Consider the following 20716-nt stretch of genomic DNA (forward strand, 5'->3'; position numbering starts at 1 on the left):
TGTTCTGACACAGTCTCCGAGAGGTTATGTAGATCCTTTCGTATCAGTGATACATCTACTCGGACCTCATCCAGTTTAGTTTCCAGGGAAGTGTGCAGGGCAGCTATCACCTCGAGTACCACTTTCTCCGACCACTGGTGTTGCGGTAAACTATTCAGATTCTCCTCTTGTTTCTGGGCCTGTTGCAGCGTGGGTGATTCCTTAGCTGTGGATCCTGTGTGGCACTATCGCCTTGCAACTCTCAATCACACAGTCACCTCCTTGCCATGAAGAACGCAGACATCCTACACGCACTGTCACTGTGCAATATCTCATGATGACCTCTCCCAGCTTCGTAGTCAACTTCAATCTCTCTTTTCCTTGTGTACTCCGTGTCTACCAACCTCTTGTCCTCAAGATCAGAGTATACTCTGCTCCCATGCTGTTTTGTCCATCCTCCACCATCATGGCCCATAATCTCTCGTCCTTATTGTGTTTTGCCCCCGGGTACTCGTCGTCGTAAATCAGGAACTTTCCACTGCCTTCGCTCAGCACTCTCCATCTCCATGGCACTGCATCCCGGCAACCATCTTGAAATCTCGGGAGCACCGGATCCGAGAAACCCCAGACCCCCGTTGTTCGCAATTTCGGTCAGGATCACACTGCGGGTGGTATCTGATCCCCCAACAGGGTCTACACTTCATACCACTGCCAATCTGGTCTCTGTACGTGGGGGCTGCATGCAGTTATCGAGGTTGGATCAGCTGGTCCATCAGGAGCCATGCAGTTTCACATCTGCGCTCCTCTGCTCCCAAGCCACCTCTTCTCCCCCTCACTTCCAATGATAGGCAGAAGCCCCAGACTTGCTTCTGTTGAAACTTGTGGCTTCTATTCAACATGGTGTTCCTGATTCATATATCATCCTTGATTAGTGATGTCACTTTCACTTTTTTATTTGCCTTTATCTATGATTCCTAAAGTAATCTCTGGCGGTTTGTGAATGCATCACCCATCAAGTCAAACTTGGTGTAAAACATCGGAGCAGTTTATTGTATGTGTTACATTTGCCTGCAGCTATCCCCTTGTGGGAGCCCCTTTGCTCATAATGGTCCCTGGCATTTACCAGACTCTCACTGTTCTTCTTTCTTAAAACACTCAAAAGCGCCCTCTTCTTCTCTGCGTCTTCTTTATCTGTTGATCTGACATTCCATATCGTGTTGTTTGATTTACCTGATATCCTATTTGTTACTGGACGCTTGTGCTGTCACATCTTTGTTCATGTGTTGCATTCTAGCATGCCTTATAGTCTATCTGTCGGGTCCATGTCTGTCAGTCATCCGACGTACATAAGTATTTTGATTCTGTGATCCATCTCTCTTGGTCCACCTCAGATTTATAAGTTCACTAAACTGTGACTAAACAAGTCCTTCATAACCTGGCCACACCTAAGCAAAGAATTCATTCAGTTCATACTTGTGTGGCTTCCCATTGACAGTCGACTGAATGGCTGTTAGTTGAGTGCCTTCTCTTCTTCTGATCTTTGCTTTGCTTCTACCTTACTTGAATCCAGAATCTCACTCCTCTCCAGTATCTTGTTTTACCACAATGTGCCCCTGCATTAAGGTCTGGGTGTGTCCTCTGCATAAGCCCCTTGGAGCATCTGCTGTTAAATTTATATCTGTGCCTGTCAGAGAAGAGGCCAGTCAAGAGACAGATCCCATCCTTGTTCTACCCAGCAGGTGTGTCCTTCAGGATAAAATGTTGCAGATCATTATAGTTTTTCCTCCCTTTCATTGTAACTATACCACAAATGCCAGCTCTGACAGGGGCAATGAGAGCTGCCTCACTTTGACCTGGAGCTTATACCCTTGAAGCTCACCCATTCACACCCTTGTCTTTTTTTGTTTGTAATAAAGACTCTAAAGAGAGACCTGAAGACTTCTGTCTCATTTCCCTATTAGCTCTGTAGTTATCACCAAACAGTCGTAGTACTGATTATATGGCATACAATCAACATACCTAATACTTATATGTAAGCCGCGAGTCCAATGAAGGGGTAGATTGCCAGCTGATGAGTTTAGAAATAACTATTGTTGAGAGACAGATAATTGCGTCCCCCATAGGCACTTCCCCCTCCAAACCTATATCGCACAGGTGAGAAACTTTACTCACTAAGACAGCCATACCGCCAATATCCCAGGCAGGTACGGCAGAATATGAATATGATCTAAACTAAAGATGGCGAGAATAAACACATTTATAGTGAAATTACACATGTGCATGCATTAGACACAAAGCAAATATGCACCCACCAAGAAGAACATGAACACTAGGTTGAATATGCACTTATGCATGGCGAATATCAATTGCATCCATTTAGACATGAAGAATACTAACATAAGCAGTATATAAGCTGAATTCAGCATGAACGACATGCCTATATAGTTTACTAACATAGAAACGTGGCAGTAATGGGCAGCCATCTTTTACAAAATTGAAGATTATGTACCCATTCAAGTGAATGAAAGCCCCCGAGGCGTCACGAAAATGAGAATGCTGAAATTACAGAAATGCAGAACAGTGCAGAGCCCAGACAAGTAGCTATTCAGACCAAGCCAAGGTCACTGAAAAAATATTGAGGGCGAGGACCACTCAGAGAGAACACGAGATAACAAATCCCAAGGCACAAGGCATACATTCTTAGATTAATTAAAAGAACAAACACTCTTTGAAACCCAGGTGCAGAATAATTATAAACCTAGGAATTCGTAGTGAATGGATCAAGAAAGTCCCCAGTGGCAGAGAAAGCCATTAAACTTGCTTTCAAATTAGCTACAGTCGCCACACATGCAGGGTGAAATAGTTCCAAATGCGGTCTCAGCACACGTGACTCAGAATTGAAAAACAATGCCTTTTCATTTGCAACGGAACAGATAGGGCACCTGCCTCACTCCTTATGCATATTCCAAGACATGAGGTGCCATGCAAGGCCAACTACAGAGGAATCACCCAGGCTCATGACCTAGGAATAAGGGATGGTATCCTTTTTAATTGAAAGGAAAGCAGTCTGTGGACCTCTCTCCCCCTACTGCTGTTTCGGCTCATGTTTTGATGACCTGTCAGTTGTCCAAGGTTGGTCAGTAGAATGCCAACCAATCAGGGTCCTCAGTTCTAGGCCGCCCACCCAGTACGTATTGCACACACATTTATCATCATCATAATTGTTTAATCAAGATCAGTAAACAAATGGAAAGGCAAGCCGCCAGCATGTATTTCCCACCTCTAGGTGCATTTTCAAGTCTTATGTAATTATTGTTTGGATTCTCATTAACACACTCCATTCCATGATATTCTGCTCCTTCATTCAATTTCTACAAAAGGCTCAGTAAAAATCCTTTGCTATTCCTAATGTTCTCAAAAGCTCAAAAATTGATATAAAAAAGAGGTGGATTGTTTGTAACTGAGCATTTAGACTGGCAATTGGACATTAGGGAAAGTAAAGGAATTCTACCTAAGAGATACTTTGCCTCAAACTACGACTAGAACAGATGGTCAAATTGATGCAGTGTTGGAATTCTGAAAAGCCTGCCACTGGGCCACCTGGACCATTTAAGTGCTGAGTACTGGACCTGGATATATTTTACTTGCCCAAGGTTGAAGACTGGGGAGACGGATCTAGTAAATATTTACTATTAAATTATTTTGAAATGTTTATTTACTTATTTTATGGATTTGTAAGGAACTATGGGCCTCATCAGTGGTTGGGTGGAGCGGTAAAAATGCAGCAGTAACACTAATACCGCCGCATTACTGCTCCACCCAATCCCGATTTTGGGCAGAAAGTGAGAGGTTTCTGCCCATTTTCGGCACTATTACCGCCCACATTAATAGCGCTGTGATGAGGTCCTATGCCCCCCACCCCCACTGGCAGCCGCAAAGCACTAAAGATGAGGATACTCAAAGAGAGGCCAAACCACCCATGGACCAGGGAAGTATAGATTATGTGATTTCTAGGCGAATGTTTGCAGTCATTATGGTGGTGTAAGAAATTAATGCTAGCCTTAAAGTGGGGAAAGGCCTATCACAGTGGGAAGCAGAGATGTTGCAGAAGGCCCAAGGTGTGCGGGTATGTAGGCACATCAAGAGTGTCATCCCCAAAGAATGAGGGACATAAATGAGCCTAAAGATCGCTCCTAAATTTGAAGAAGTCAGCTTCAAAGGGAAGATGATACACAAGGACAGGAGATATTCAGTATGTGGAGAGATCTTCCCACTAGTTTGAGGATTTGGCCGTTCAGATATAGAGGAAGATTTGACTGGCCAATCTCAGGTGTTACTATGTATGTTTCTTGCCTGTAGCATCCACTAACTGATGTAGTCTACACATGCACACGTATGAGCTCTGAAAATGATGCTCATTTCATAGCCGGGACATCTTTGATCTGCACAAAGTACATTTGCTTTGTTTAGATGGTTTATAATTACATGCCTTCATCTTTTTAAATATGTATAGGTTGTTAATACATTTATATATTCTTAAAGATGTACATTTCAAATGTCACTGTGGAAAAGACAGTGAGTTTCAGATATGATATGATAAGTCATTTATTACGCACCTGTACGGGTGTATTCTGGTTTAAAGATGTTGTAGAATCTCGATCTGATTTTCTTTTTAAATGGTCTACCCAGGGATGCATTTGTGCCAGAGAGGTATAAGGTTTGTCTCTCTTCTCCATGACATATGCTCCTACTTTCAATCCCCATTCCACTGCTCTGTAAAAGGATATTGATTTGCAAGTTACTCATCCACAGCTAAACGTTATATTATCAATGTAATAATGATAAAACATGTAATAGTCCTTTTATGCCCCCATAGGGCATAATGGGAATGGGGAAGGCGCTAATTACGGTACCGCAAATTGCAGTACCGTAATTAGCTCCAAGGTCCCTTTGCGGCACCCTACTTTAACGACTGGTAAAACCAGCGTTAAGGTCTGGTCCCGCAAAGGGAACTCGCAGTAAGGCGGTAAGGGTTTACCGGTACCGGTGCCCTTACCGGTACCGGTAAATCCTTACCACCTAACGTGTAATGAGGCCCATTGCATGAAATCATGAGCAAGCAAATCAGGGATCAGACCACGGTAATGGCTAAGCTCAATATCAAACTTCTATTTTTGGAAGGTTTCATAACGGCCATTCAAGGAAACCTGGAGAAAAATATGGAGGATATTACCACCATCCTCCACAATATCATTGAATTAGTTACGAGAGACAAAAACAAGAGGCGCCTGGACGCAAAGCAAGGCTCCAAGAGATCAAAAACGAATGAAGATCTTATAGAGCTATCCACCAACACGCATGGGGAAGAGGAGGAGGAAGACAAGATGGCGAATTTACAGAGAGGAGTGAAAAGGCCTCAATCCGCCTTTCGTGTTCAGGAACCTTCTCACGTTGGTGAAGCGAATCTGGATCGAATGAATGCTGCCCAGCAGGGCCTACTGGAGCGCCTGCAATCTGAAGGATACCCTCCCATCTCAGGTCCAATCTCTGCTGAGTGGCCCATAAAGAAGCGGCTTAGTCTGTAGAATTATGCAGCCTGAATGGCCAAGTGCCAAAGAAGAAATACAATAAATTTGCTAAATTGTCAGAGGGGAAGAGCGCGATTGTAAACAAGTCCCCCCAAAGCCAGAGGGATGCCCTAAAAAAGAAACTAGCAAAAGAAAAGGGAGTCGCCCCACCAATGAAATTGACCAGAGGCAAGTCCAATCAAGTAAAGAGAAACCGGCCCTAAGAAATGTAATTCCACCTAAAGCTACAGACGATACATCAGTCAAAAGGTTTCTATTAGGACCCTTGGCATCAAACCGCCAGCACATTATGAGAAGGCATGAGAGCCTTGACAATCAAATCAACCAAATAGAAGATCGGACTTGCAAAGAAGTCCTACCATGGCCCTCGGTAACAAAACTCCCGGCAATCAGAATGCGGGGCACGATCACTGACATATTGTCGACCCAGAGGAGGAGGAGCTTATTGAGTGGGAATATATTGCCCACCTTAGGAAAATCGTTTTTTTAGAAGGAAAGGTGTATCAGTAGCCCGGCCTGCCACTGTTGTCAGTTGAATAATAGAACACTGAACCATATGCTTTGGACTACTGCCATTTCTGTATTGATTGCCCTCTACGGATTTCTTACGAATTTAGATTTGATTTTAGCTTAACGGGGGCATCTTAAGATCTTAAAAATGGGAAAAAAGGATCTTATTATATCTGTGTGTAATTAGGCAGCTTAATTTAATGAATGAATGTATCAAATTGAATGGTTTTATTGTATTTTAATATTCTATTGAAAATGTATATTCTAAATTATTATTATTGTTTCATATGTGTGTGTTAAGGTTTAATTAAACTATATGACACAGACACGGACATTAGACTGACAAGACGATCCCCCACAACAATGTTCCACTGCCTTTATTGTGCAGAACTCCATTTCTTTCTCACTAGGTTCACACTCTATAAATCACATATATACATACATACAACTCAAAGAAACCAAAAGGTAACATTGGGACTCCCAGGAGTCTAAACCCCATCTGAAATTCCTACACTGGACACCGCTTGCATCTTCTGATACCAGGCTTCTCCAGCATTTCTTTGCTGTGTCACAACAGCATCACTAGAGACAGAGAACCAGAACACAAGATGTGCTACCGTTGACATCTAGCCATGCAAACATCTGCGCTTTGGCATTGGGCAGCTGTGGGAAATACCAAATGCATTTGAACCATATTTTATTTTATTGTGTTCATTTATACAAGCATCTGCACATTGGCATTGGCCGGCTCAGGGAAATAGCAAATTCATTTGAACCATGAAGATCCAAACATTTGACTTGCCTTTTAAAAGTAAATTTATCAAAGTCTGCATACTGCTCAGCTAATCCGATTTCTGGTTTGTCCCTCCCATTGATTCATTTGAGAGACAGATTCCCAATAGCGTCTATACAAGTTCTAGGTGGCCCAGTTTACAAACGGACAAATTCATAGCTGGATGTCAGGGTCAACCTTTCACTTTGTGGTTGACCCTAAAAACTAGAATGTTCTTAGAAGCTTTCCGAGCCCCCCTATGTAGTTGGGACCTGCAACAATGGGTTACCTTTAACAAGATATAAAGTATATTTGTGTGTGTGGTGTATCTTTATTTGATGTAATACTGTATAACTTTGTTTTTTTGCCTACCCCACGTCCCTCTTAAGAGCGGGCAAACATTGCTCAACAAATGTAACCACTTGGTGAGCCAAGGCAATCACAATGATAGTCTGCTTCAGTTTAGAAAGTAACCATATGCCCTGAGTACAGAGCTTCGGAAATCTCCATAACTGCATCCACTTCTACAAATCCTCCCCTTAGAAAACTTGCCTTTAGGAATATATTACGAGTGCCTCATAGAAAACTCTTTGTTTCCACTCACTACCACACATAGAAAGGTTCAAGAAGAAGGAACTTGAAGAGTGTGAGATTTGACATGAATATTCATCCAGCGTGATGTTGGTAGGTAGAGTTGGTGGGGGGTCTGGGTGGGTTATAAAGGGTGCATGTAGCAACAGTGAGCACTTTGTTTAGGGGTGAAAAAAAGACTAGTGGGAAAGATCAAGGAGCCGTTTAGAGCAGTATTCCAATTTACTGAGAACAAGGGTACAGATTAAGGTTTTAACTGATTGATAGTTGAGGTGGGGGCAGATTTTCCTAATATTAAGAAGGCTGACTCCAGCAGCAGTGCCCATGGTCTTGATACACTCTTGGAGACTTATGTCACTCTCAAAGAGAACTGCAAGTTTGCAATCATTATGTGACCTAGTGAGGTGGTCAGGAGGGATGAAGATGGGAGACATGAGAGTGGAGCTGGCTTTGGAAGCAGGGTGAAAGATGAGTTTCATCTTGAATGGATATTCATGAGGCAGTGAAGAGACATCTAGTGTCACATCATTTTTAGGCTGGAGATGTATTAGTGTATTTTAATTCAGATAGGCTGGTAGTGGCCAAAAACAGATTGTATAGGCTGGTAGGGAACAAAACGGTTGCATATGCCAATAATGACCAAAGAACAGATTAGGTAAATCAGTAGCAAAAAAACATATTAGGCAGACTTGTAGCAACCAAAGCAGATTGCATGGGCCATTAGCAACCAATAAGCGATTACCAATAACCGATTAAACATGATTGCATGAGCTGGAAGTGACCAAAACAGCCTGCTAAGGCTGGTAGTTACGAAAACAGATTGCATAGTCTGGTAGTGACAAAAAACAAACAGAGAAAGCTGGTAGCAGCCAAAGCAGATTAAGTAGATCAACAGCGTGCAAACAGATTTCCATGGCCACAAAACAGATTGTAGGCTGGTAGGGACCAACACGGACTTCAGAAGGCCAGTAGCAACCAAAACAGATTCCATAGGCTGGTAGTGACCAAATCAGATTGCATAGGCAAGTAGCAACTCAAAATAAATTGCATAGGCCGGTAAAGACCAAAAACAGTTTGAATAGGTACACAAAAGGCATATAAGAACTGAAGTCTGTCTGTCTTCGTCACCTTCGCGTAGCTATCATCATGCTAAGAAACTATCTCAAGAACAACTCAGCAATACATTCTAAAAGGGCAGGAATTGGCCAAAAGAATCACAGGTGTCCAATAGAATCACACAAATAACTGCTTGTTCTGATAAAGGTAAAGCAAGGGCAGGTCAGGTTTCTGCATCTCTCTAGGGAAGATTTGTCCTAAAGAAGCACTTGTTTCATGAATATTTTTCCATTGTTTCTATTTTTGTTCGATTAGTATGTGGTTACAGGCCAGGTGAATAATTATTGCACTACATTGACATCATAACATCTTCTCAGTGTTGTTTAATAAAAGGTGGTAAACATTGTCATGAATCAGACATTGAAAAGAGCAGGGAAAATGCATGAGGCTCTGTTCAATGATTTGGTGCCATGAGGATCTTTTGTGGGTGCAAACGGAGTACTCTTCTCTAGGGTTGGATTGCTTATACAGACCCACTATGCCCATAATGTTTTGTCTTTGTAATTTTGTATGTATTATTGTAATTTATCAATGTATTCCCTTATTTTACCGCACTACATTGCTTCCCAGTTAGGTTCATGCTATTTAAAACCCAATACATACATGCAAAAGATGGAGACATTTTGAACAAATATAAAGGGGGAATCATTGGACTTTTTGACAATGCCATGATTTTTCCCCAGCGCTATGATTAAAGTGACAATCTAATCATGGAAAGATCCACTCTTGCCATAAACTAATGCATACCACATCGTAAGGTACTGAGAAAATTGTAGATGAAGTGTTGGGATGTTGGCCAATGGTTGGTGCTTTACTCATACACTGCGGGTTTACATGCCTTTTTCTATTTTGCAGTCTCCAAGAAGCACCATTTCATGGACAGTAACCTCCTTTACCAGTTCAAGATGAACTTCCGGAGACGACGGAGGCTGATGGAGCTGCTCAATGAGAGGTCCCCCACGGCATCAGAGAGCCAAGACAGCCCTTTCTGCTTGCGCAAGCAGAACCACGACAGCAAAACTACAAGTTTTCTATCAGGTGAGCCTTATACTGACATTTTATTCAAAGAAATTACATAAAATCTCGACGGATATATGCACTCGTCTCTGTTTTCCTTTGATGGGATTCTCTCCCTTTCAGATTTTAATTTACAATGGATGCTTCAATAGTTACCTCGCAAACACTAGGGTCAGTCGATCCTATTTCCTCTTTTATTAGTGATCTTAACATGGAGTTACACTAACACCAGTTGGTTGAAACTACAATACATTGCCAACTTTTATTCTAGTGCTCAATAGGACACATTACTCATTTGAGACGCCTAGGAACATATGCATAAGTCCCAAAAATGGGGCGGGACATTCAAAAGATTAATTTGCCAGTTAATCTGATACATCCTTTGCGTGACCACTTTGAGGTGAACATGGGCACCTTGTTCCGGTAGTTCTCATACAATTGAAGTAGATTGTTCCTTTTTAACCCATTAGGTGCCAAGGGTGTCTATTTACTTCTTCAATGATCTTTTAATTATTGTTTTGTCAATATACAAAATTAGCAGCAGTTAGTAAAATGCCAGCGAAGGGCCTGATATCAAAAGAACATATTTGCTGTCAATGACGAAGCTGCACTTGAGAGGCCAGAAGTTCAGCAAGTAAGGCTATCAGGCATCTATGAACCAATTGTTTCTAGCATGTAATTGAACACAAGGAGAAGTTGTATTTCATTCTGAGGAATGTCATAAATAAGATGCCTGTGCATTCCAGATATTTTTAGGGTGGGGACTCGAGATCGATGTGTATAAACAAGACTTATGTATCTTATTTATTTAAACTTCTAGTAAAAAAATGCAATCTTTTCAGAGTCTCTGAGTACAATATTTAATGAGATGCCTCCCATTCACATAGACCCATCTCATCTTAAGGAGAAATGCATTGAACATTCCAGCAGAGCTAAATCTACAGTCTTCTCAGGAGAAACAATCTGATTTGAATTCACACGCTAGGATCTCTGTTTTCCAAACCCCCAGACTTCAAAGGGTCAGAATGCACTTAAGGTTTCACATTGTGAACTAGGCCTCCAAGTAAATTTCTCCAGCTGAAGTTTATGAGAAGCTTTGCAAACAAAAGAAGCCGCTGTCGGCCTGGTACAGGACAATCAATAACTTAAAGGCATTCCTGGACACAAGGTTTCATAATTCAAGGAAATAAAACTCATTGCACTCGTAGCAAGTACTGGTTGGCTGCAAGTTCCTCTGTGAGCTCCGTTGCCGATTTCCTTGGCCGTGCTGCGTGTGAACAGTCTTGAGAAGCCCGGAGCCCTTTAAGACCAGCTCCACCCTTACTTTACCTGGATTGGTCCATTCAATATAAACAGAACGCACGCGCACCCACACGCACGGACTCGGAGCAAGTACTGGATAAGTACTGCTTGGATGCGAGTTCCTCTGTGAGCTCCTTTGGCGATTTCCTTGGCCATGCTGCGTGTGAACAGTCTTGAGAAGCCCTGAGCCCTTTAAGAAGGTGATACAATCTGGACTCTGGCTAATTGTTTTTAGCAACATTCAGACTTTGTTTGGACTTTTGGACGTTGTTTAAACGTTGTTTAAATCGCAATTACTCTATTCCCCCTGCAGATCTCTGCCCTTACCTTACCTGGATTGGTCCATTCAATACAAACAGTGCGCACGTGCACACGCACATGTGTAGTGGGAGCAAGTACTGGTTAAGTACGGCTTGGCTGCTTAGCTGCGCAGCCAGCGGCCTCAGCGGTCCCATTCCTTTCCACATCTTTTTTCTTTCTGTAAGTGAAGTTTTTCTCATACACCATTTCCTTTTGTTGTTACTTTGTTGCCTCTTGTGATTCTCATAGTGGTGACATCATTATGGTGTACACTTTAAAAACAGGTATGCCACAAACTACAAAAGTGTCCCAAACTCCTGTATTAAATGCTATAACAACTCCCTTAATCTGCGCGACATGTGCCTCATATAAATCGATTATATTGACTCCTGTGAATCCAGTGTCTCTAACAATCAGGCCACAGGCCCACTTGCACAGCTTAATAGCGAGCTGTGCCCGGCCTCTCTCAGACCTTACAATGCTTCACACCGCACTTCCGCGGCTATCACCCGCATTGCCCGTTTCCATGCCTCTACCAGACCATCGGTCTTCAGCCTACAACTCAGAGCCTGACCTTGCTATCTACGCAAGCCAATGTGAGTCTCCAACTACAATGTTTGTCGACTCTCATCCTCCTCAAAACAGTTCCATAGGCTCAACTCCTGTAGCAAGCTCTCACTCTGTTTCTTTTGTCTACCCCACACCCCGAAGGCCACGTGCTCCTGCCGCAACCATTCCTACCCCTTCCCTTCCATCAACATCCCCCATGCTTGATGCGGCCCTCACGGCTATGAACTTGACGTTGTTGAGCCTTTTAAAATTATTTGAGGGGCTGGACGCAAATGTTCACAAACAAACTACTGAAATTGACCAAATCTCAACCATCATGCCCAAGCTTTGGGTCAAATAAGGATCCTATTGAAGGTCAAGCTCCTTTGGACAATGCCTCAATTATCACCATAGGCTCTCCAATACCTCAACAACTGCCCCAGGTTGCAGTCTTACCTCAGTTTAAAGACATTATCACTGCAGAAGTGGAGAGGGAAGTAATCTCCCATACCTCTCCAGCCCATGACTCATGGATAAGTATCCCCAACACACTGAATCCCCCTGAGGCGGTTGCTTCCATTTTGCCCCCTCCGTCTGCTTCCATCAATAAAGTGTCGACAATATCTTCTATCCCGATTGCCAAACCTAAGCAAGGTGGGAAAGCAGTCGATCCCCTCCTCAAAAAAAAGAAAAAACAAGCAAACACACAATATTGTAAAAAATCTGTTAAGAACTTCTTTCAACCTTTAAGACCGAATACACAAAAAGAAAAGACTTCTCAAAACTTGGTCCAAAACGCTACTTCCAACATCACAATCATGCCGCCAAGTACCTTAGAGGCTGTTGGCACAGGGGAGTTGCCTTTACCTCCCCGGGCTCCTTTGAGTGATATTGCAGTACCAATAGTTCTCCCTCCTGCATATCCACCCTTAGATGCCCTAATTCGGGAGCTTGCTCAATCAGAAAGACACCCTTTGTTAACACAGCCTCAGGAACCAAACCTACTCGATCAACAATGCATCAAACTTGTAGCTCTTCCAGTGGTGAATGCAAATGAGGTTTCTGACACCACCCTTGATCAACTACGTAGAGCGGTTGACACCTATTTATCACAACAGAGCCAACCAATTTCAGAACCTCCGATGCCTGTTCCTCCCAAGGTTGGTTCGCACTTACATCAATGGCTCCTACCTAATGCAAGCAAAACAAATTTGCCCATACTACAACACTCGCTATCTAATGATCGACCAGCTAGCGCCCTCCTTCCCAATCTTCAGATTCCTAATTTTCCTTGTGCAAGACCTGATAATGTACTTTCGCAATTAATTCACAAGATGTGCCTGGGACTACAGTACGACACCCCACGTCGAACAATCCCAATGGTCACTCCTTGATTTTAAAATGTCGAGCGGTCCCATTCAAAACCCACGACTTGAACAGGTGCAGTGTACTTAACATCTTTTCAGAGGTAGTGGAATTAGAAGACATCTGCTCTCGAGATATTGAACAGATAGAATTTCTATCGGTCACCACGTGCTCTGTGGTGAGGCTGTGGATTCCCTCAGGAGTAGTCCTAAACACAATATGGAAAGCTAAAATGCAGCTTTTCAGCATGGGTTTTTTAGTGGCACCAGAACCATCTTGTATGACTTTAAGAAATGAGTTAACATATATGCCTGCAAACACCTATGAAAGATCTGCAAACATGTTTTCAGCTAATTCAGTAAAGCCTATAATGTCATAACCATCAGCGGATATACATTCTCACTCCTTTGCCATTGCAAGCTAGAATACCCATGGCCATTCTCACCTCCAAACATCTATCAGTAATTTCACGACCCAATATGATGTTATAGCCTTACAGCAAACGTGGCTGAAAACTATGCCAGCATGGAACAATTATGAAATTGCTCTGTTGCCAGCTATTGCTGGAAATCAAAGTAGACCCTCATCAGGTCTCTTGGTGGGAGTAAATATGAATAAGGGTCTCTCAGTCTTGCAATGGGACTCCGTCACGAACTACCTCCAGCTTGTCAAAATTATGTGTCAACCATCTATCATTGCCTTAATTAATTTTGATCACAATCCCGTTGGGATAACAGATGATGTGTTTTATTCAGGACTAACAAAACTTTTGGATCTTGTTATGATCACGCCTGATATCACAGACACCATTATAGTGGGTGACCTCAACCTTGATTGCATCCATCCAAAAGGCAGACACAACAATCTAAAAGTTACTTGTTGGTCCGCCTTTATGTTAGAAAGACATTTCCACATGGTAAATGGCTCCCACTTAGGGGACATTCCAGCTCGGCACACATGGCACAGGGAAACGGTGAGTAGTATTATCGACTATATGTACATTCACTCCAAGTTGAATGGCCAAATTCAATCATTTGAAGTGATCACGCAATTACATAGTGACCATAATTTGCTAGCATTGACCATTGATTGGACTTGTGCAGGCTCTAATAAATTCTACCAATCACAAAATCTGATAGTCAATAATGCAAAAACCAATTTCCGCTGGTCTGAAGCTAATTTAATGGCATTGAGTCGAGTGGTTGATAGGAATTGTAAAGCATTAACACCAACACCATATGTAAACCTATTAATACCATTCAGAAATCCAACGCATGCTGCTGGTCGACCGCAGCCAGTACACCTTCATACTTTCAATCCTGAAGTCAAATTAAGAAAAACGGAATACCAACGCAAAAAAAAAGCTATTCTATTATCGAGTCACCCATCTAAATTTGACAAGCTGAAAACGGCCAAATGTAGATACCATAACTGGCTCCGGCAACATCGAGAACTTATTCTACAAAATGATAGTGAGTATATGCTAAGACTAATAGCGAACAAAAATTCTGCTGAGACCTGGGCTGTATTTAATCAATGTGCCCAAAAGCAGCAACTAATTATGCAATCTCATAATGTTGCGGAAGCTCAGTGGATTCTTCACTATTCAAATTTGTATGCAGATGTGAACTTTCCACACTCTGTTCACCTGCCAGATAATCAACAAAAGTGGACTTTACATTGTATGTATGTATGTATGTATTTAGTTTTTATATAGCGCCGATAGCCCAAGGGCATCAGGGCGCTTGTACAAAGAACACAGAGACTGCAAGACAAACAAGACGGACAACCCGTTTGAGACGGACAAAAGGTACAGCTAGCTATTGAGCGGCGAGGTCTCAGAGTGAGGTCCTGCGCCCACGATCCTATCTGAAGAGGTGTGTTTTCAGCCTCTTCCTAAAAACTGAGTGATTGACTTCAGACCTAAGTGATTCCGGGACGCTGTTCCACAGTTTAGGAGCCAGCACAAGAAAGGATCTGCCCAGCCCTGTTTTTAGCTTAAACTTGGGCATGTGCAGAAGGCATTTTCCACCCGAGCGTAGATTTCTGGTGGGTTTGTAGGGCCTTAAGTGTGTTTTCAAATAGGAAGGCGCTGTGCCATAAAGGCATTTGTGGACCAGGCAGAGAGCTTTAAACTTAATGCGCTCCTCTACTCTGAGCCAGTGCAGAGCTAGCCTCTCTTCGGTAACATGGTCTTTCCTTTTCAGATTTTTTACTATTCTGACCGCGTTGTTCTGGATGACCTGACAACTGGATAGGTCCTTGGAAGCGGCCCCCAACAACAGGGCGTTCCCATAGTCGAGCCGTGAGAGAATGATGGCTCTTGCTATCGTAGCCCTGTTTACTTCGTTAAGCAGTGGTTTAATTGCTTTCATAAGCCTAAGATAGTATGCTGTGTTTTTTTGGAGGAAATTAGTTTGGGCGTGAGAGTCGACAACTGAGTCGACCATCATGCCCAGGGTCTTCACTTTGGGAACCACCTGGATAGTGGCATTTTTAATTTGAAAAAAGTTATACTCTGCCCCCAGTTTTTCCAACCGACGACTGGAGCCGAACAACATTAATTCGGTTTTGGAGTCGTTCAGGCACATCCAGTTTGCCTGCATCCAGTCGTCAATTAGCTTATAAACCTTGGTGAGCACTTCGCTATCTGTGGCGTGATTCCTGCCCCCCAACTCCAATATGAGTTGGGTGTCATCTGCGTAGTTAGTAAATGACACTCCGGCTTTCACCAGAAGGGTGCACAAAGTGCGCATATATATGTTGAAAAGCATTGGGGATAAGCTAGCACCCTGGGGCACTCCGAATATGATGTCGCATGAATCGGAGAAGCTGTTACCCCAGTGTACTCTTGCTTGGCGATTGGAAAGAAAGGATAGTAGCCAATCAATAGCTCCCTCCGAGCAGCCAACGCTCTCCCTAAGCGCCTTGATAAGAAGGCTGTGATCTACTAGATCAAATGCTGCGCTGAGATCTAAAAGCATCAGCATCCCCAATTTGTTGTCGTCCAACATCGTCAACATCTGATTCTGCAAGTCCAGCATAGCTGTTTCAGTACTGTGGGAAGCTCTAAAGCCGGATTGTTGTTGGTGCAGAATCTCCTGATCTTCGACGAAATGTTGGAGTTGCTGTGTGGCTACCTTGTCCAGCAGTTTGAGAACAAAATTCGAATTAGTTATGGGGCGAAGATTTGCTGGATCCTTGGGATCTAGTCCCGCTTTTTTAACGAGAGGAGTGATGGTGACTCTCTTCAGATCTGTAGGCACCAAACCCTCATGAAATGACGCGTTTACTATTTTCCGGAGGATGGGAGCAAATATATCCTTATGTTGAAGAATAATGCCAGGGGGCATGACATTTTCCGCACAGGTAGTGGGTTTCATGTTATTCATCACCTCTAGCATATCTGCTTCTGAGATGAGGTCAAATTTAAAGAGTTGTTCCCTGACAGGTACATTCCCTTCAATGGGGCGGATCTCCTGGTTAGGGGTAGATCTGGCCTTTATAATGTTTTGCCTCGCCTTTTCCGTTTTGGCTTGGAATGCATTAAGCACCATATTGCAGTCCTCCTTGGATGGAGTAAATGGGGGAGTAAGAGAAGCGGGTTTTTCTATACTTTTCAAGACATTGAAAAGTTTACTTGTATTGTTATCAGCATGCTCAATTTCGGTATTAAAGAAATTAGCCTTGACTGACTTGATTTTCTCTTTATATTCCCTATCCTTCCTTTTCCAACTCGCTTTACTATCCACCGATTTGTCTGCAATCCATTTTCTTTCCAATATCCGTTTTTCCTTCTTCAATAGAAGAAGCTCAGGTGTGTACCATTTTTGGTTGTTGCTGTTCCTCCTAGTTAATTTGGTGGTGAGCGGCGCCACGGTTTCTACTAACTCGACTAGGTGTTTGTTATATTTATCTAGCAGTTCGGTACATGAATCTTGATCCTGAAAAGAGCGCAGAATTTTCTCCAAGCAGGGCTTGAGCTGGAGTTCGTTTAGATTTTTGAAATTTCTGATTTCTGCCTTAATATGAGGATTTTGCTTGTGTATATAGCAAGGCAACTTAAGATTGGCCGATATCAGATGATGATCACTCCATATGCAGGGAGTGGTGCTGCAGTTTTGTAAGAAGATGTTGTGACCACACAGCCAGTCCAGCTGGTTTCCCTGGGGGGTAGTGGGGTCTTTATTAAGGACTTTGAATTCAAGATTATTCAGAGCTTTCTCCAATGCTATAGCCCCTTTGTCTCTCTTATTACCACGCCAGAGGTTCCAGTCTCCCATAACCACCGTAGACGCGTTGACAGAACTCAAGGTGTTTAAGTGGGAGCAGAGTTCCAAAGGGAAGTCTGAGACCAGTGATGGTGGTCTGTAGATAACTATCAGGTTGAGACAATTATTGGGGGAGAAGATCAGTTTGAGGTGTAGTGCTTCACACCCACTAAAACCTATAGATACCTTAAAAAGTTTGAGACTATTCTTGGCAATAATTGCTACCCCTCCTCCCCTACCCAGTACTCTATTGTCATAGTAAATGGTGTAATCTGCTGGAATAGCCTGCTCACATGTAGGCCCCACTGGGTCTTTGAGCCAGGTTTCTGTTAAGCATAGTATGTCGAAATTGTAGGAGGATATCATGTCTCTAATGTTGATAGCGTGTTTGGTTAGGGAGCGTGTATTGAGAAGGCCAATGTTTAGGCACATCCACTTCTCCATACCATCCCTAGGGGTGTCAGCAGACGAGTACCCCTCCCTCTCATGCCTATTGGCCTCCTCCCCCTTCATCCGGCTCCCATGTGTGACTATGGCTGGTACATGCATGTCTCGCGCCCCCGCTTACCAGACTACTAAGGCACCAGGTGAGTTCAAAAAGCTCGTGGATCCGCTAAAGGGGGTAGAGGTCTCAACTTGGAGTTGCGCCGAACGCCCGCACGTCCGGCCACGGACCGGCACAGACCGGCTTGCCCCCTTCGCGCCGGCGCGTTCGCGCCGGGTTTAAACTAATAAGGCAGCCGAAAACTACCAGGCTGCTGGGAAGTGTAGTTCCACTACCCAAGTAGCACTGGTAGGGAACAATCAAGTTGCAGTCAAACTGCGCAGATATAAAACAAGTACAGAACAGCAAACACACTGTTTAAAATATACATGTAATTTCCTTAAAATTAGTTTAAAGCAAACTATTAGATTTCTAAGTGGGGTTTCTTAAAACAGAGCTAAAATTACCAGATGCTGTGAATTACGGCGGCGTTTTAAAAATGCAATCCCTTTAACAGGGGAGGCCGTTCAGAGTGGACTTTATAGTCCGGCCAGACCGGCACAGACCGGCTTGCCCCCTTCGCGCCGGCGCGTTCGCGCCGGGTTTAAACTAATATGGCAGCCGAAAACTACCAGGCTGCTGGGAAGTGTAGTTCCACTACCCAAGTAGCACTGGTAGGGAACAATCAAGTTGCAGTCAAACTGCGCAGATATAAAACAAGTACAGAACAGCAAACACACTGTTTAAAATATACATGTAATTTCCTTAAAATTAGTTTAAAGCAAACTATTAGATTTCTAAGTGGGGTTTCTTAAAACAGAGCTAAAATTACCAGATGCTGTGAATTACGGCGGCGTTTTAAAAATGCAATCCCTTTAACAGGGGAGGCCGTTCAGAGTGGACTTTATAGTCCGGCCAGACCGGCACAGACCGGCTTGCCCCCTTCGCGCCGACATTGCTCACCGGCAATCATAGAAGAATACATTAAGAAACTTAGTGCGTCTAGAGCCATGGGTCCTGACGGCCTTTCTAATTTCATGTTTAAAAGGAATCCATCTGTATGGGCAAAAATTCCAAATAGCCTTTACCAGCAGATTATTGTTTTGCGCAAAATTCCAGCATCCTGGAAAACTTCCATTCTTGTGCCCATCCATAAAAGGGAGACCGTACCCAACCACATAATTATAGACCAATAGCACTCTTAGATGCTCAATGCATGGACTAAATCAACCAAGAGACGAGATCCTTTTCAGGCGGGTTTTTTGGTTGGCATGGGTGCCAACATAAACTTGCTCTGCCTTAATGCGATCAAAAGTCAAGCCCAAGCTTCAAAACAAGCGATCGTCTTTGCTTTTGTGGATCTGCATACCGCTTTTGATGCTGTCTCACGGTCCTTGTTGATATCCAAACTCCAACGAGATGATTGTCCTCATACACTACTGCACATCATCCATTTACTTCATTCGCAAACATCTATTCGCGTTAGACTAACTCTGTTGTCTGCAGCAATTCCAACTGCACGTGGCCTTAAGCAATTGCCTTCTTGCATCTGCAATTTTCAACTACTTTTTGCATGACATCAGACAAACCTTTGTGGCATTGCCATTTGATTCACCGAAATTGAATAATATTTCTTTTCAAAGTCTAATGTACGCGGACAACTTCGTCCTCATCTCGAAGACCCCGTGTGGTCTACAGAAATTACTTGATGCATTTAACATCTATATAAAGAGTAATGAGTTAAGCATCAACACCATCAAAACACAAATTGTTGTTTATGCGGCTAAATCCGCTAGAATGAATACATTTTCTTGGACTATCAATCAAAATAACCTGACAATAGTCGCAAATTATACATATTTGGGTATTATTTTTTTATGGCAGTGCCTCAGTAAATGGACACTGTGAGTCTGTGTCCATAAAACTGGACACAGCCATCTCCCAAACTAAAATCATCTTACATCACTTCGGTACCTTTACTGTTAAACCTGCTGTAATTTACTGGAAGCAAAAAGCAATTCCATGTATTTTGTATGGTCTAGAAGCTCATCTACCATCGTCTCCTAAAGTTCTGGACAAACTGGAGGCAAAATATTGGAAATCAGTGCTTCAACTCCCCCAATGTGTTCCGGGGCCATGGCTGCGTTATGAGTTAGGTCTTATGTCTTTGCATGCACAATACCATTGGAAGATTTGTGCTTTATTTCGTAAATGCTTGATGTGCACTCATGATAATAACATTTTGAAATATTTAACAGATTATGTGTTTATGACCAATCATCACTTTATTAAATGTTGATTACGAGAAATGTATGCAATCTTGATACAAGCTGAAATCACTATTGATGTCTTGGTTTCAAATCCTGACAGAGCCAAAACTCTGATCTATCGTAATGATTGGATTAATACCCGAACAGTATGTCTAAAATATAAAGATGCCTTGTTTCAAAGATTTAAAGATAAGACTGCTGGTTCAATGGAACCCTATTTACTTAAATATCTATCTTCGAAATTTCGATCAGAGATCTTGCGAATGCGCTTTAACTTGTGGCCAACGCGTGATGTTCTGTTAATGCACAAACTAATTACGAGTGATTTAAATTTTTGTCAATTTTGTGAAAAATAAGGAGATCCCTGAAACGTTGGAGCACATACTGTCATTGTGCCAAGCTTTGATTTGTAAACGGTTGAAGTTATTCGCCCATCATTGTACCCATTTGGGTATGCTAGACATTTCGCATACCCACATGGGTAAGAGGGTAGACAGATGGTCTACCCTCTTATGCACTTCGAATGTATCTTTACAAATAGCAATTATAAATGTTCTACTTGCATTGAATTTAACTTCCTAAGATGTATATCATTTTGTGAT

At 42.7% G+C, this 20716-nt stretch overlaps 1 protein-coding gene across 3 annotated transcripts in view; it reads left to right on the forward strand.

The window, feature by feature from the left end:
• DEPTOR (DEP domain containing MTOR interacting protein) overlaps positions 1–20716 on the forward strand; it is a 943485-nt gene that overhangs the window by 590565 nt on the left and 332204 nt on the right. For all 3 annotated transcript variants that reach the window (XM_069621557.1, XM_069621555.1, XM_069621556.1), the window contains exon 6: positions 9412–9594. In XM_069621557.1, the coding sequence (XP_069477658.1) occupies positions 9412–9594 (183 nt within the window). The remainder of the gene's footprint in view (positions 1–9411; positions 9595–20716) is intronic.

The sequence above is a fragment of the Ambystoma mexicanum genome, chromosome 5q (assembly GCF_040938575.1).
Source record: "Ambystoma mexicanum isolate Mex_15411 chromosome 5q, UKY_AmexF1_1, whole genome shotgun sequence".
NCBI classification, from domain to species: Eukaryota; Metazoa; Chordata; class Amphibia; order Caudata; family Ambystomatidae; genus Ambystoma; species Ambystoma mexicanum.